The sequence below is a fragment of the Vitis riparia genome, chromosome 6 (assembly GCF_004353265.1).
Source record: "Vitis riparia cultivar Riparia Gloire de Montpellier isolate 1030 chromosome 6, EGFV_Vit.rip_1.0, whole genome shotgun sequence".
Taxonomy (NCBI): Eukaryota; Viridiplantae; Streptophyta; class Magnoliopsida; order Vitales; family Vitaceae; genus Vitis; species Vitis riparia.
In genome coordinates this window covers 8,578,258-8,592,058 of record NC_048436.1, presented here as the reverse complement: position 1 = coordinate 8,592,058, position 13,801 = coordinate 8,578,258, and the positions used below count along the sequence as shown (strand labels likewise).

The 13,801-nt window shown below is 29.6% G+C and overlaps 1 protein-coding gene across 1 annotated transcript; it reads right to left on the bottom strand.

The window, feature by feature from the left end:
• Positions 1-6,617: 6,617 nt before the first annotated feature.
• Positions 6,618-7,136, bottom strand: LOC117916961 (protein SRC2-like). The gene has a single exon (XM_034833202.1). The coding sequence runs from the start codon at positions 7,134-7,136 to the stop codon at positions 6,618-6,620; it is 519 nt and encodes a 172-aa protein (XP_034689093.1).
• Positions 7,137-13,801: the final 6,665 nt, after the last annotated feature.

Sequence of the window (13,801 nt, the reverse complement as noted above, 5' to 3'; positions counted from 1 at the left end):
TCTCCAAGGACTATTTGTTTTATTTGAGCCTCTTCATAGGCTATTTGTTTCATTTGTACCTTTTTAGGGGTTACTTAGAATTGATAAGTCATTTTGTAGCCTTTTTGAGAGTACCAAGTTTTCAAGTGTTTTCTTTGTGTTTTCCTCTTATGGAGAATTGAGTCTTTTGAGCCGACGGGTCTACAACGCTTTAGGTGTGCCTTAGAGTACTCATTATTTAATTTTCTTTTAGGGACATCAATCCATGCTAGAATATTTATAGTCAGTATAAATGACTTTGTTGCTTTCTTTCCATCAGTGAAAGCATATGATAGTTGACTTGCAAGTCCTTGTGAATGAATAATCTTTTGAACTTCTAGTTCACACTGATTAGTATGAGGATCAAGACAAGTCAAGGTCAATGCATTCTAAATAATTTCATGTTGTTCTTTTGAAACTGGCTTTTCTCCCCCTAATAGAGAGAAAATTGTCTCATGAAAATGAAAATCTTCACAACATGACATTCTCTTTTCAAGTGTAGAATGAACTAGTCATTAGATAAAATTTTTTTGGTTTTATAATGTAACTCCATAAGACTTTACAATGAATTAAGGCATCATTGTTTACCTTGAGGGACCAAGTTGGTCTTGCAAGATTCTTCAAGGTCATGCATAGTACAAAGTGTCATTTGCATGGACTCAAATAATACTAGTGACATAGTATGAGCCATTTTGGAGTCTTTAATAAGGTTTTTATTACCTAATATAACATTAACATCTTTATTATCAATGTTGTAGAATTAATAAGACAAGAGTTTCATCAAAATAACAATTCATAGAATATGTCACAACGACCTTGCCCTTAAGGTTGAAGAAATCTTATTATAAAGAAATAATTGAAATCAACAAAAAAAAAATACTAGTCATTGATGATGACCCAACTTAACAAGTGTAAAGGCAATGAGAACATATATAACATAAAAAAAAAGGAAAAGATAATTTAAATTTATATATTTCTTAAATATCTCACACATTTGATTTTGTACGCGTGAAATAATTTATGCATGAAATAACTAAAAAGATTGCAATAATCAAACTAATTGTAATGATAGATCAATAATTTTTTCCAAATATTATTATAATCTAAATCGATGTGCAAAAATTAATTCATAGATCAAAATTTCAAGAGAACATATCATGATGTAAAGCATCTTGCTATTTTTCCATGTCTCAAAACTTTAATTGAAACACCATAAATCTATCTAAATATATATGAAAAGATATAACAAAATATATTTAAAACAATAGTTGAACCTATTATAATCTTAAAATTATTCTTAGATAATAAAATTATTGCATTAATAAAATATTATATATGCATGACGATAACAATAATATATATTACTTTATATAACTCAAGATTTTCCAATCACAAAAAAAAAAAAAAAAAAAACACAGCTTAAAGAAAATCAACATATGAAATCAAATTATTAATCATATGACCAACTCATATATTTTACATACACCCAAAAAATTATGTAATCAAAATTTTTAAAAATGTCTTTGGAAAATTCAATCATAAATCAAATATATGCATCATACATATTTGTACAAGTTTCCATATATTTCAAATGTATCAAAACAAAATTTTTATTTTGCATCAAGCATGATACTAAAATATGTGTGAAAGAATAAAAAAGCTTTCCTTACATTCATGTCATAATATCAAAATAATATTATTGTATTAATAACAAATCTCCAAAAATTATAAAATATGTCAACATAGATATTCATGTACAAAATCTTATGAAATGTTATATAATTTTTCTAAGATATACCGAAAAGTAATTACAATATTCAAAATGAAATCTTTCCATATTTGAATAAGTGTCTTCCATATTCAAATAAGAAAAGACAAATATGGTAATATGTATCTAAAAGGAGACTAGATTTTAAAATATCTCCATATGAATATAATATTTATGCCCCTATTTTTTTTAATAAACAAGATATCTTAAAAATAATATCACATCATAATAAATGATGTGTTAAAAAAACTAATTTTCTCATGTAGGTTCCTATATTTTCAATACATAATTTTAGTATTAAATTCTCAATGTGTAAGTCCAAACCTTTTTTGGCATAAGATGAATTCTTATACATGCTTCTAGAACATTTAAAAATTGAAATCGTGTACAACCAAATTAGAATATACTATCTAGAAATTTTAAAATATAAGTATATATGCTATCCAAAAATCTCAACTTTCTATATGAATAACAAACATATTTTACTCTAGATATTATAAAATAAAGATTAAAATTAATCTCAATTATTATATCATATAGAAAGATTATTGTGCAATAAACAAAGAGAATATAAAATATTCCAAAATATCACCTCTAACACAAGAATGTTAAGTATAAATACCACGCCTTCATACAACCTAAAATTTCACTCCTATATGCAGATATTTCTACCAATGACTCTATATTGGAGTTCATAAAAAATTATCAAACACTTACCTATTTGTATAGCTTGATGTACAAAATATCCATATGCTTGTTATCATAACTTTAGTTCATAAAAGTTTTTTACCTAATTACAACAAAATGTAAAAATAATAGTTGCATAGCTTTAGGCGATAAACTATTTTTCTTATAATTTTTGGTTATGTGAATTTCTTAAAGTTGTATAAAATAGTTAGTTAATAATTTTGTTTTCTATAGCTTTTGGTTATAAGAAGATACATATTAACAACTTTGACATATCATTTGACTAGTACAAAAAATATTAATTTTCTCATTTTCACAACTTCAAGTTATAATTGATAGTAATTATATAGCTTTTGGCTATATATAATATAAGTTTATAACCAAATATTTTTTCATTTGCCTTTTAGCCATACAAGTTTTATCATTTATTAATCTATAAAGATTTTGTTCATAGCTTCAAGCCATGAATAGTCAAAATTTGAATAATGTTATAATAACATAAAGTAATTGACAATTATATTATAATATAACTTCTAGTTACACAATAGAATTAAAAATTGTTTATGTTGCTTCTGATTATATAGTTGTTAATTGATAATTTTTTTTATGACTTTTGATCATACAAGAGAATTAGAAAATTGAAACTATAGATTTTGGCTATAGAGCTGTTAATAAACAATTTTGTTTTGTATAACTTCTAGTTATATAAAAGAATTAAAATTATGAACATAGTTTGTAGCTATGAAGTAATTGTCAATAGAGATTGTCTTCATAACTTTGGGTTATGAAAAAAATTTCTATATAGCTTTTGGTATTATAAGATTAAAATATCAACGACTACAAGCTTCTAGCTTGGTTATATAGGACATAACTTACATAACTTCTGACTATGAGATAAAGTAAATAAAAATTATAATAAAAAAATAGAATATAATGATATACCACTTTCATATATATTTTGAAATAAGAATGCTTAAAGAAAATGAGGTGCTATACCTATAAAAACTCTTATAAATGAATTCTTTTCTTTATTTACCTAAATTGTTGTGCTGATAATGTGTAAGAAAATAAATGTGAAAATTAAAAAAGAAGAAGAAAGAAATAAAAGAGAATAGCTGAATTGTTAGATCTCTTTTTATTAATTCATAAACCTTTATTTATAGTGCTATTACCTATCAAGATTACCTCTTAAATCCTTGAGTTATAGATCTCACTTATTATGTGATCAATTGACATAGTTTAACTCCAAGGAGCATATGTCAAATTCCACTAAAGGAATTACCATGACCACAAATTTCATGATCACATGTCCTTTGGATTACCTAAGGGGACACACTATCCTAATCCCAAGAGATATCATGGTGCCTCTATTGTGTGAAAATTAAAAAAGAAGAAGAAAGAAATAAAAGAGAATGGTTGAATTGTTAGATCTCTTTTTATTAATTCATAAACCTTTATTTATAGTGCTATTACCTCTCAAATCTTTGAGTTACAGATCTCACTTATTATGTGATTAATTGACATAGTTTAACTTCAAGGAGCATATGTCAAATTCCACTAAAGGAATTACTATGGTCACAAATTTCATGATCACATGTCTTTTGGATTACCTAAGGGGACACACTGTCCTAATCCTAAGAGATATCATGGTGCCTCTATTGAGAACACCTATTGCCACCAACTTCCATCAATAGTAATCTAATTCATAGGGATATATGGCCACTTCAAGGTCTCACCCATAGGTCAAAGCTTCTTGTTGATTTTGAAACAAGCTCAATATCCTCTCAAGGTTGAGAGTCTATGCAACATAGTAGCTTGGTAAATCATGATAATTAATAGCCTTGCGTTATGATTCACCATAGGTCGTATCCAGTGTGCATCACATACACTAGTGCACTCACCATGGGAAACCCATCTCGACGACCAAGACAAGTCATCCCTCCAATTAGGAGGTGGTGCACTGCAGTCTCTATTAGATTACCCAAATCCATGAAGCAACTGTGGACAACTTATCTACTTATAAGAAACTCATGACTTATATCTTTCGTACAACTCCTAATGCACGTAACTCATGTATAATGTAAGAGAAATGAGTTGAATGCTCAAATCAATATCAATATACTAAAAGGATAACAAGAGGATAGTTAAGTCTAACTTTGTTACATCATGTCTTGCTTTTTGAGGCTTAATTATTTTCACTTATGTTTTGAGGGTTGTTTTAAAAAATAATTGTTCAAAATTGTAGAATGATTAAAAATAAAACACTAGATATAAAAATTATTTTGGAGACATATTAAAAACATGTTACAAATATTTCAAATTTCCAAATAAACTTTTGTTCTACAAAGCATCAAAAGGTTTTAAAACTTGTTATAAAAAAACTATTTTTTAGAATTGTTTTCGAAACAGTTATCAAACAGGGCCTTAATCTTCATCTCTCTAGAAAGAAGTCTATTATTCAGCATTCCCAAGTTCTAAGGAAGAACTAGCTCTACCCTTCTCTGTTGCCAAGATCTGAAAAGCTAGGAGATAAAAGATCTTTAGACCTTTAAGATCGTTATTTATCAACTAGAAAAATCATTTAGGAATATCTAAATTCGAGGTGTGGATTCTAATTTTAGTCACCCTAGAATGAAGTTTAAAAGGTTTATTAGTTTGAATTATTTGATTAAAAGGTAATTTTGGAAATTTAATCCTTCATCCCTTTTTGCTTCATTTGAACAAAAATGTTATCACTATTTTCTTGTAAAAATAACCTTTTCCTTTAAAACCCATGTATAAATAATTGAAATGGTAATAGACATTTATATTAAAAATGGGTTATTTTTTGAGTAAAAATATAAAAAATGTTAGATTCACAAATTTGAATATTATTTGATCCCTTTTAACCAATTAATTCTATTAGTTTCTACTACATTTATGGTCTACAAGTTCATGCTCCCCATTAGAGACCAGGGTTAAGATTTTTGTTTTTTTGTTTTTTATTCTAGAAATCCCACAAAACGTGGGCCCGAGAGTGGAAACATGGGTAATAGGTGTTCTCAGGTACTACATCACCATTAGCCTCCATTGAGCAATGACGAGTTTCAAGTGATCAATCCATCCCTATAATTTGGCAACTCGTAAAACTAAGAGAGTGAGAATTTTGATATTTTCTTTGGAAAGTTTGTTTTATTTTTTAATATATTTCTATTTTCTTGGGAATTTTAGTTGAGAATACAAGTCTTCTTTGGAAATTCTTCTAGAAAATAGTTTTGTAATTCAAAAAATATGTTTGGCAAATTTTTGATGGAAAACAATTTTTTGAGAATTTTTTTGATAATTTTTTTTGTATTGTAGATAAGTGCTACTATTTTTGTGGAGAATAAGCCAAAAAAATCGTTATTCATGTTTGTGTTCGTAATAGAATTATGCTCTAAAAATAATTAATAATTATTTAAAGAACTAATAATTGCTTTTAAAAACTATTCTTGAAAACTATTTTCTAAAAGCCATTCTTAAAAACTCTTTTTTAGGAGTCATGGTTGTAAATGTTATCAAATAGACCCTTAAATTTTTGAGGTGGTGGACTAGAATATCTATCTTTTGCATATTTGTTTAGTTGCCAGGAGTAATAACCTTTTTTTTATTTTTTATTTCAAAGTTTTAGTTTGAAATTGACACAGTCTGACTTTCTATTTTTTCTTTTTTTCCTTCACTTATTTATCAGCATCCAAAAAAAGGCATTATGACAAACAAAATTGAGCAAATGGTTATGTAAATGTTTCAAACTATTTATAAGCATCCAAAAAAGGCATTGCGACAAATAAATCTATCTTCATCTCTTCGCTCATATATATCTATACCATACAGAAAAAGTTTCTTTATGGGATCATTATTACAAGGGGAGATTCGTGAACAGGAGAAATATGGCTCTACAAATAGGAAACAACTGATGAGGAGTAGAAACCAGGGTTTTAATACATAGCATCTTTACATATATTGTATTTTGTCCTAAAAAAGACATAGAAGTCAGACTTATGTACAATCTGATAAGCCAGACCCAGGATTAGACAACAGAAGTTGGCATCTTAAGCACATACTAATATCAATATATATGGTAAGAAGTTTTGCACCACCTAGCAGATCACTAATTCTTGGGATCCTAGGAACTTCCCCAACTATCAACCGGGACATCTACATCAATCAGAACATCTTCTCCAGAGAAGGAAATATCCAGATCATCAAGGCCTCCTCCAAAGGCCACCTCTGCAATCACTTTCACCAGAATCGTACCAGAAACAGCCATACCTCGTGCCCAGACAGAAGGTTTCTTAACAATCACTATATCCCCGAATGAGTACGAAAATTTCAACACTCCCTTTGAATCTGCTGCACCATTTTTCACTGGGTAACTCACAGTAGTGCTGCCTCCGGTGGCCACTGCCCCATCAAACAGGTCCTTGAAAGATACGCTTACCTCTCCAATGTACCGGTCTCCTAGTGTGCGGCTGCAATACAACTGGATAACAAGCATGATGCCTTGGTATTCAACTGCCTTCTTGCCTATTGTGTATCCAGTGGTGAAGTTCCATGCAGGGTTGGTCTCCCCCTCTGTGTCCACCGGACTTGTTCTCTCTGTTCGGGAATATCCTGCAAATGAAAGCTTGGCGTAGACTTTCATTCTGAATTTTTCTCGGACGTTCTTGAGATCTTGAGCTGAAATAAGGGTGATTTGGAACTTCCTGCACTCTATGTTTGAACTCCGAAGCAGGTGCAGAAGAGATTTAACTTAATTGTATATACTTATAAACAAGGAGTAAACTTCTAGTGCAGTTCCTATTAAAGGACTGATTGTACTTTTAGGTATCGTTATAGACTTTTGGCCAGCTACGTTCTGGTTTTAAATCTATAGAATAAGTGAAAGAGACACTCAAGACTTGGTTCTCCATATTTAGGCCACTATAATATATATTAAATTTTATTTTATTTTAAATTTTTGGTGGAAATCGTCTCTTCAATAAACAATTTCTTATTATATGTGGAGAGTGAGATTTGAACGCTCAAACCACACCTACTAATGGGCTATAAAAAACAAACAAATAAATAAAGGGATTGCACACAATAGATTGGCTCAAGTCACACCTACTAATGGATTATAAAAAACAAATCAAGCCCACTACACATTGGCTCAAACCACACCTATTAATGGATAATAAATATATGTGGACATGGTGGAAATCGTCTCTTCAATAGATGATTTCCAATTGCTTACATTTTTTTGTTTTTTTGGAAATCGTCTTTTGAAGAGACGATTTTTGATTGGCTATATATCTATATATATATATATATATATTTGTATATTTTTGGTGAAAATCATATTTTCAAGAGACAATTTTAAAAAACAAATATCCTTTTCTCATACTTTGCAAAAACTATCGTAGATTTGGAATTATTTTTCCCACTACGGTAATTTAAAATTTATTTTTTAAAATTACCGTACTCTTATAAAAAATCCGACATTCTCTAGAGTTGAGTGTCTCTCTTTTAACACTCAGGGTGCCAGAGCTTGTTTCACGGGCTCACTTTCACTCAAGGGTCAACCTTGTTTTTCACTCTTATTTTTTAAGTAATATTTCACCTACTTATCCTATGAAGAGGACTAGAGATTTGAGTTGGAAGTTCAAAAGTTGTATCAAACGAATCATAAACATGAATGCAGGAGTTGCTAAATTTCGGAATTTCCCCAGGTGTTTGTTTTATATTTATGAAAATTGCTCGTGATCACCATGCAATCCGAACATGTTGGGGCCAACTATACAGGTATGGGGCACTTTAATCAAGTACTAAAAACAATTTAGGGACTTAAAACACGGATCTAGAATCCAAAGATAATAAGTCGGACCATGAATCCAGAAAGGGCATAGCAAAAGGGCGGTCCAAAACCCCACAAGAAGCTGCCACAACATAAATGAATTGCAGACCTAGCAACAAAGCAAGCAGAGCTTTGAAGTCCAGGCAATCATCCCCTCACCCCCAATCAACTGAAGACTGCCTCACCCAATTGCAAGACCTGCATTCCTAAAAGTAAAAGCTGATTTCCTTTAATTAAGAGGGTGCATGGGTTCCTGTTAAGATAAGGAGGATTTCTTCAAAACCTCATAGAATTTTGGTTTTGATTTTTTTTTAAACGTTGTATTTGGGTCCTAAAATTAATCATGGAAAAGAAAAAATATATATGAAAAAACAATTTTCTCTTATGGTTGAACACTATGAGAAAAGGGCATTAAAAATTTATTTTAAAAAGAGAAGGGAAGATATATTTTCAATCTCCTTTCTATTTGGTTATGTTTGGTTCTCATAAAGTATTAAGAAAATATATTTTTTTAAAAGAAAAATGATTTTTTCACGTTTGGTTTCGTTATGAAAAATATGAAAGAAAATCAAATTTAATTAAAATTAGTTAAATATTGATGCATTTTAAAATTATTTAATCTTTATATAATAGAGAAAAATAAATTAAATGAATATAAAAAATATACAAAAATAATTTATTGACTTTGAATTTATTTTTTATTTTTCTTAGCTTTTTCTTTCTTTCTATATTTCATTTTTATTTCTTTGTTTCACATTTTTCTTAAATTTTCTGAGAACCAAACATGACTTGTTAGACAAAAATAAAAAAAGTTCAATTAAAAAATGAATGCCTTGAAAAAGAAAAATGGAATTTTTCATTAGCTTCTTTTTGAGATACATGACAAAATTATTATAAAAAATATTAACAATTTTTTCTTCTCTTTTTCTTTCTCTCAATTCCTTTACACTTCTCTATTTCCCCACCTGCCCCTTTTGTGTCATTTTAAGCTTAAAAAAATAACTCAATGTTTATCTTTCCTAGTCATTCATATCTCATAAACATCTCCAAACCTTTCTTAGAAGCAGTATTCAATCTTATATATTATCCTTATTACTATATTGTCATGTCAAAATTTGTAAAACATAATTAACTTGAAACTGTAATCAATGGAAAAAGGCACCCTCCAATCAAAGTGTAACATTACTTGATGAAAATATCATATGAAAATATTGATTATTTTATTTTATGGAAAGGTGGAAATTAAAAACAAAGAAAAATCAGGACTTGTAAGTTAAAAAAAATAAAAATGAATAGAACTTAAAAAAATGATAAAAATAAATAATAATACATATATTAATTTAGGTTTTGAAAAAAAAAATATGATATAGTAATATTTAATAATAAACGAATATAAATGGATTGTATCATTTCTTTGCACTACTTATTATGAATAAAAGAACATTGTGAGTTGGTTCACCTATGGTATGGTGGTGACTGTACCTTAGTTACTACCTTAGTAAGTCTTAGGTATTACCTTAATCTGCCTTTAGTACTACCTTAACCGACCTTAGGTACTACCTTAGTTAAAAGTGGGTACTACTTGTGTGGAGCATCGAAACTTCATTTATGGATATTACTTACTTCATTTGTGAACATTGTGAGTCGGTTCACCTATGGTGTGGTGGTGACTGTACCTTAGGTACTATCTTAGTAAACCTTAGGTATTACCTTAGTAAGCCTTAGGTACTACCTTAACCAATTTTAGGTACTACCTTAGTTAAACTTGGGTACTACCTGAGTGAAGCCTCGAAACTTCATTTGTTTACATTGCTTACTTCATTTGTGAACATTGTGAGTTGGTTCACCTATGGTATGGTCGTGAGTGTACCTTAGGTACTACCTTAGTAAGCCTTAAGTACTACCTTAATCGACTTTAGGTACTACCTTAATCTACCTTAGGTACTACCTTAACCGACCTTAGGTACTACCTTAGTTAAACTTGGGTACTACCTGTGTGGAGCCTCGGAACTTCATTTGTTCAAATTACTTACTTCATTTGGGAGGCTGGTGAGTTGGTTCACCTATGGTATGGTGGTGACTGTACCTTAGGTACTACTTTAGTAAGACTTAAGTACTACCTTAATCTACCTTAGGTACTACCTTAACCGACCTTAGATACTACCTTAGTTATACTTGGGTACTACCTATGTTGAGCCTCGAAACTTCATTTGTTTACATTACTTACTTCAATTGTGAACATTGTGAGTTGGTTCACCTATGGTATGGTCATGAGTGTACCTTAGGTACTACCTTAGTAAGCCTTAGGTTCTACCTAAATCTACCTTAGGTGCTGATATTAAACATTGTGTTTATGATTATTGATACTGTAGACTTGGCCCTTCTGATCCTTGTGTTCACATGTTGACTTTCCACCTGTTTTGCATGTTTTTTTGTCTTCCATTGTTATAGCTAAACTAGATGGTTTTTGACCTTATTGAGTTCAACATATTTATGAAGATAAATGTTGATTGCATATAAGAACTTGCTATGCAAAATAGATATTTGCTTTGTTAACTATTTATTCTGGAGTTTAGTCTTTTACTGTTTGTGTGCACAAAAATTTCAATCAACTTAAAATTGTACTATTGTTTGTATAGGTGAATCAACTTAAAATTGTATTTCTTAATTATAATATAAATCATAAGCATGAAATTGGTTGGGTGCCTTCAAAGAAGGCATTAAATTTAGTTAATTCATGGTTGTGGTGGATAGATTTGTCGTTTCAAATTATTGGTAAGCAGGAAGATCTCATGGATGTTGTTGACCATGATAGAATCTCCCCTCTGCATGTCCTAGCTAGGAAGCCTACTGCATTCAGAAGCAGAATTCATCTCGGCTCATTCAACAAAATCATTTATCACTGTCAGAATCTCCAAACCAAACCAAAAAATTTGCAAGTATCAAATAGAGATTGGTGCATGGGGTTGGTATGAATGTTGGGCATGCATAATTTTTTATCTTGTATCTGGTATCTCCATCATGGCCATAAATTTCTGACAGTTTCCCTTGTTAATCAAATTGGAAGGTGTTTCTGTTGAAGAGCTCATCCTTGCAGGGACTCCCAAAGCAAAGAAGAACTTTCAAGAGCAATGGAAGCTGATTAAATTACCAGGTGGGAGCAGGGGATCGGTAGCTTAATCATTTAGAAGAAAACATTCTTCTTGTAGCCACTGAAATCTTTCTTAATGTTGCAACAATAATTTGTTGTCATGGTAGTTAATCAGTATGAGACAGTAACAAATTAATATGGTTCGGCTGCAAAAGGAATAAAAGCCATTTTATAGGAGGTCTCAATCCCACTTTTATTATATTCTTGCTCATGTGCACTGTGACCAAGCTTATACCCCAAGTAACTAGTGGAAAAAACGTAGGAAAATTTAAAAAGAACTTGGATCCAGAGAATCTTGAATAAGGGGAAGGAATTGGACGTCATTTTTTGTGGATTGTATTTAATATGCAAACTACTAGTCTACTACTTAAAAACTTCCATCCAGGGTACTAGAGCCACAAGTTTCAAGAATTAGAATAGTTAATGATAACAAATTATTGAGACAAATATTGCACTGATGAATCATCATACATTTCAAGATGGAGAGGCAAGACCATCAATCAAATCCTAAAGCACATAAAATTGTTCATAAAAAACGCATTGGTGTTTCAAATAATGTTTTGAACAGTCATTTTGAAGGTTACCATGAAGAATTTAAAACCAAAATGTTATCATTGATTGCACAGCTTTGCAATGTTGCACCCAATGTCTCTATTTAGACACAAAACCACCATTGAAATGTCAACCTCAAAAGCTCCAGTATGCTTAAAGCACTCAACATTGGCATCCAGATTCTTCTTCCAGCCATCCAGCCCTTATTTCCATACAACTTTGGATCGCTCAAACATGTTACCCTAGAAGAGATGTAGCTGTGATCTCATCGCTGCTGCTTCTTTAGCCGAAACCTCTGCCTGCCCACCAATTACAGAGGACTTAGCTTCAGTACCACTTCCTTGTTTCTTCATTCTCTTTAGCAGTTCTTCTTTCTTGCTTGCACTTGGATCTTTTAGGTCATTAGCTCTCTTGGCTTCATTTGAACAAAAATGTCATTACTATTTTTATAACACCCCAAAAATTTACTCTAGGGGCAAAATAGTAATTTATAAAGTAATTAATTAATTAATTAAATTCATTAAGGGTGAAAAAGTCTTTTTACAATTACTAATCCTAGGTATAAATTAGATTTTCCTATTGCCTTCTTCATTCAGAAAACTCTATCAACCAAAATTAGAGAATTGGAGATCATAAGGCTCAAGGGTTAGAGGTTTAGAGTTGAAGTTCAGGTTTTTTCTAGGTAAAATTCTAACCCTAAATTAATATATTATATTTGTTAGTTAGTCTTAACACGCTAGATATTCTTTGAAATTTTTTTAATTTAGATTAGGGTTAGTTTATTTTTTTTTTAATTTGTTTTAATATCAAAATATTAAAATTTAAGATTTTGATTTATTGTTAGAAATTGGGAAATCTTAAGTTTTTAGATGAAAAAAACAATTCTCAGGAAGATTTCAATTTAGGTTAGAGTTAATTTATTTAAAAATTTTAGATCAAAATATTGAAATTAGGAATATAGGTTGTTCTATTGATGAGAATACGGAAATTCAAAATTTCTTAGATGAATAGATTTAAGTAATGAAATTTCAAAAAATAAATGAATAAATAAATATATTATTATATATGGCTTAAGCAATTAAAAAAAAAAAAAGAAGTAAAAAAGACTGCGTGCATGTGGAAGACGAAAAATGATGGAAATAATAATATTAATAATAATAAAGAGGCATGCACATGGAGTGTGTGAGTGGGTGAATGTGGAAGATGAAGAATGGTGAAAAAAAAATGATAATAATAATAATAATTATAATAATAAAGGAAGATGTGTTTGATGGTTATTGTATATATATATATATATATATTAGCAATCATGGAGAGTTGTTGTGTATGAGTTATGTTTGGTGAAAAAAAAAAACTTGAAAGTGAGAGAATAGGATTTATAAATAAAAGAAAGTAAAGTTTTTGGTAATTATACTAATGATGGGTGTAAGTTAATAAATAACATAGAATTTAATTAGTGAAATAAATTGTAGTTTAATTAAATTATGTTGTGTCCCAAGAAATAAATTGAAAATAAAATTTAAGTTTTATATGAATTAGAAATTTATTAATTTTTCTAAAATAGGAATAGATTAAATTATCTTTCATAATTAAAAACATTAATTTGAATACTTAAAATTTTAGAATTGTCAAACCCATAATTTTAGATAAATAGTAATGGTCATTTCTCTTATACTTTGTTAGGTGAAGAGTAGATTTTCCGGAATTATTTTCCTCAAACGTTTTTTAGGACTTCTTTTGAGATAAGGGAAATTAATATAGATTTTGCAAA

Bases quoted from the DNA above. Each gene is read 5' to 3' on its own strand.
- LOC117916961 (XM_034833202.1), bottom strand. From the start codon at position 7,136: ATGAAAGTCTACGCCAAGCTTTCATTTGCAGGATATTCCCGAACAGAG.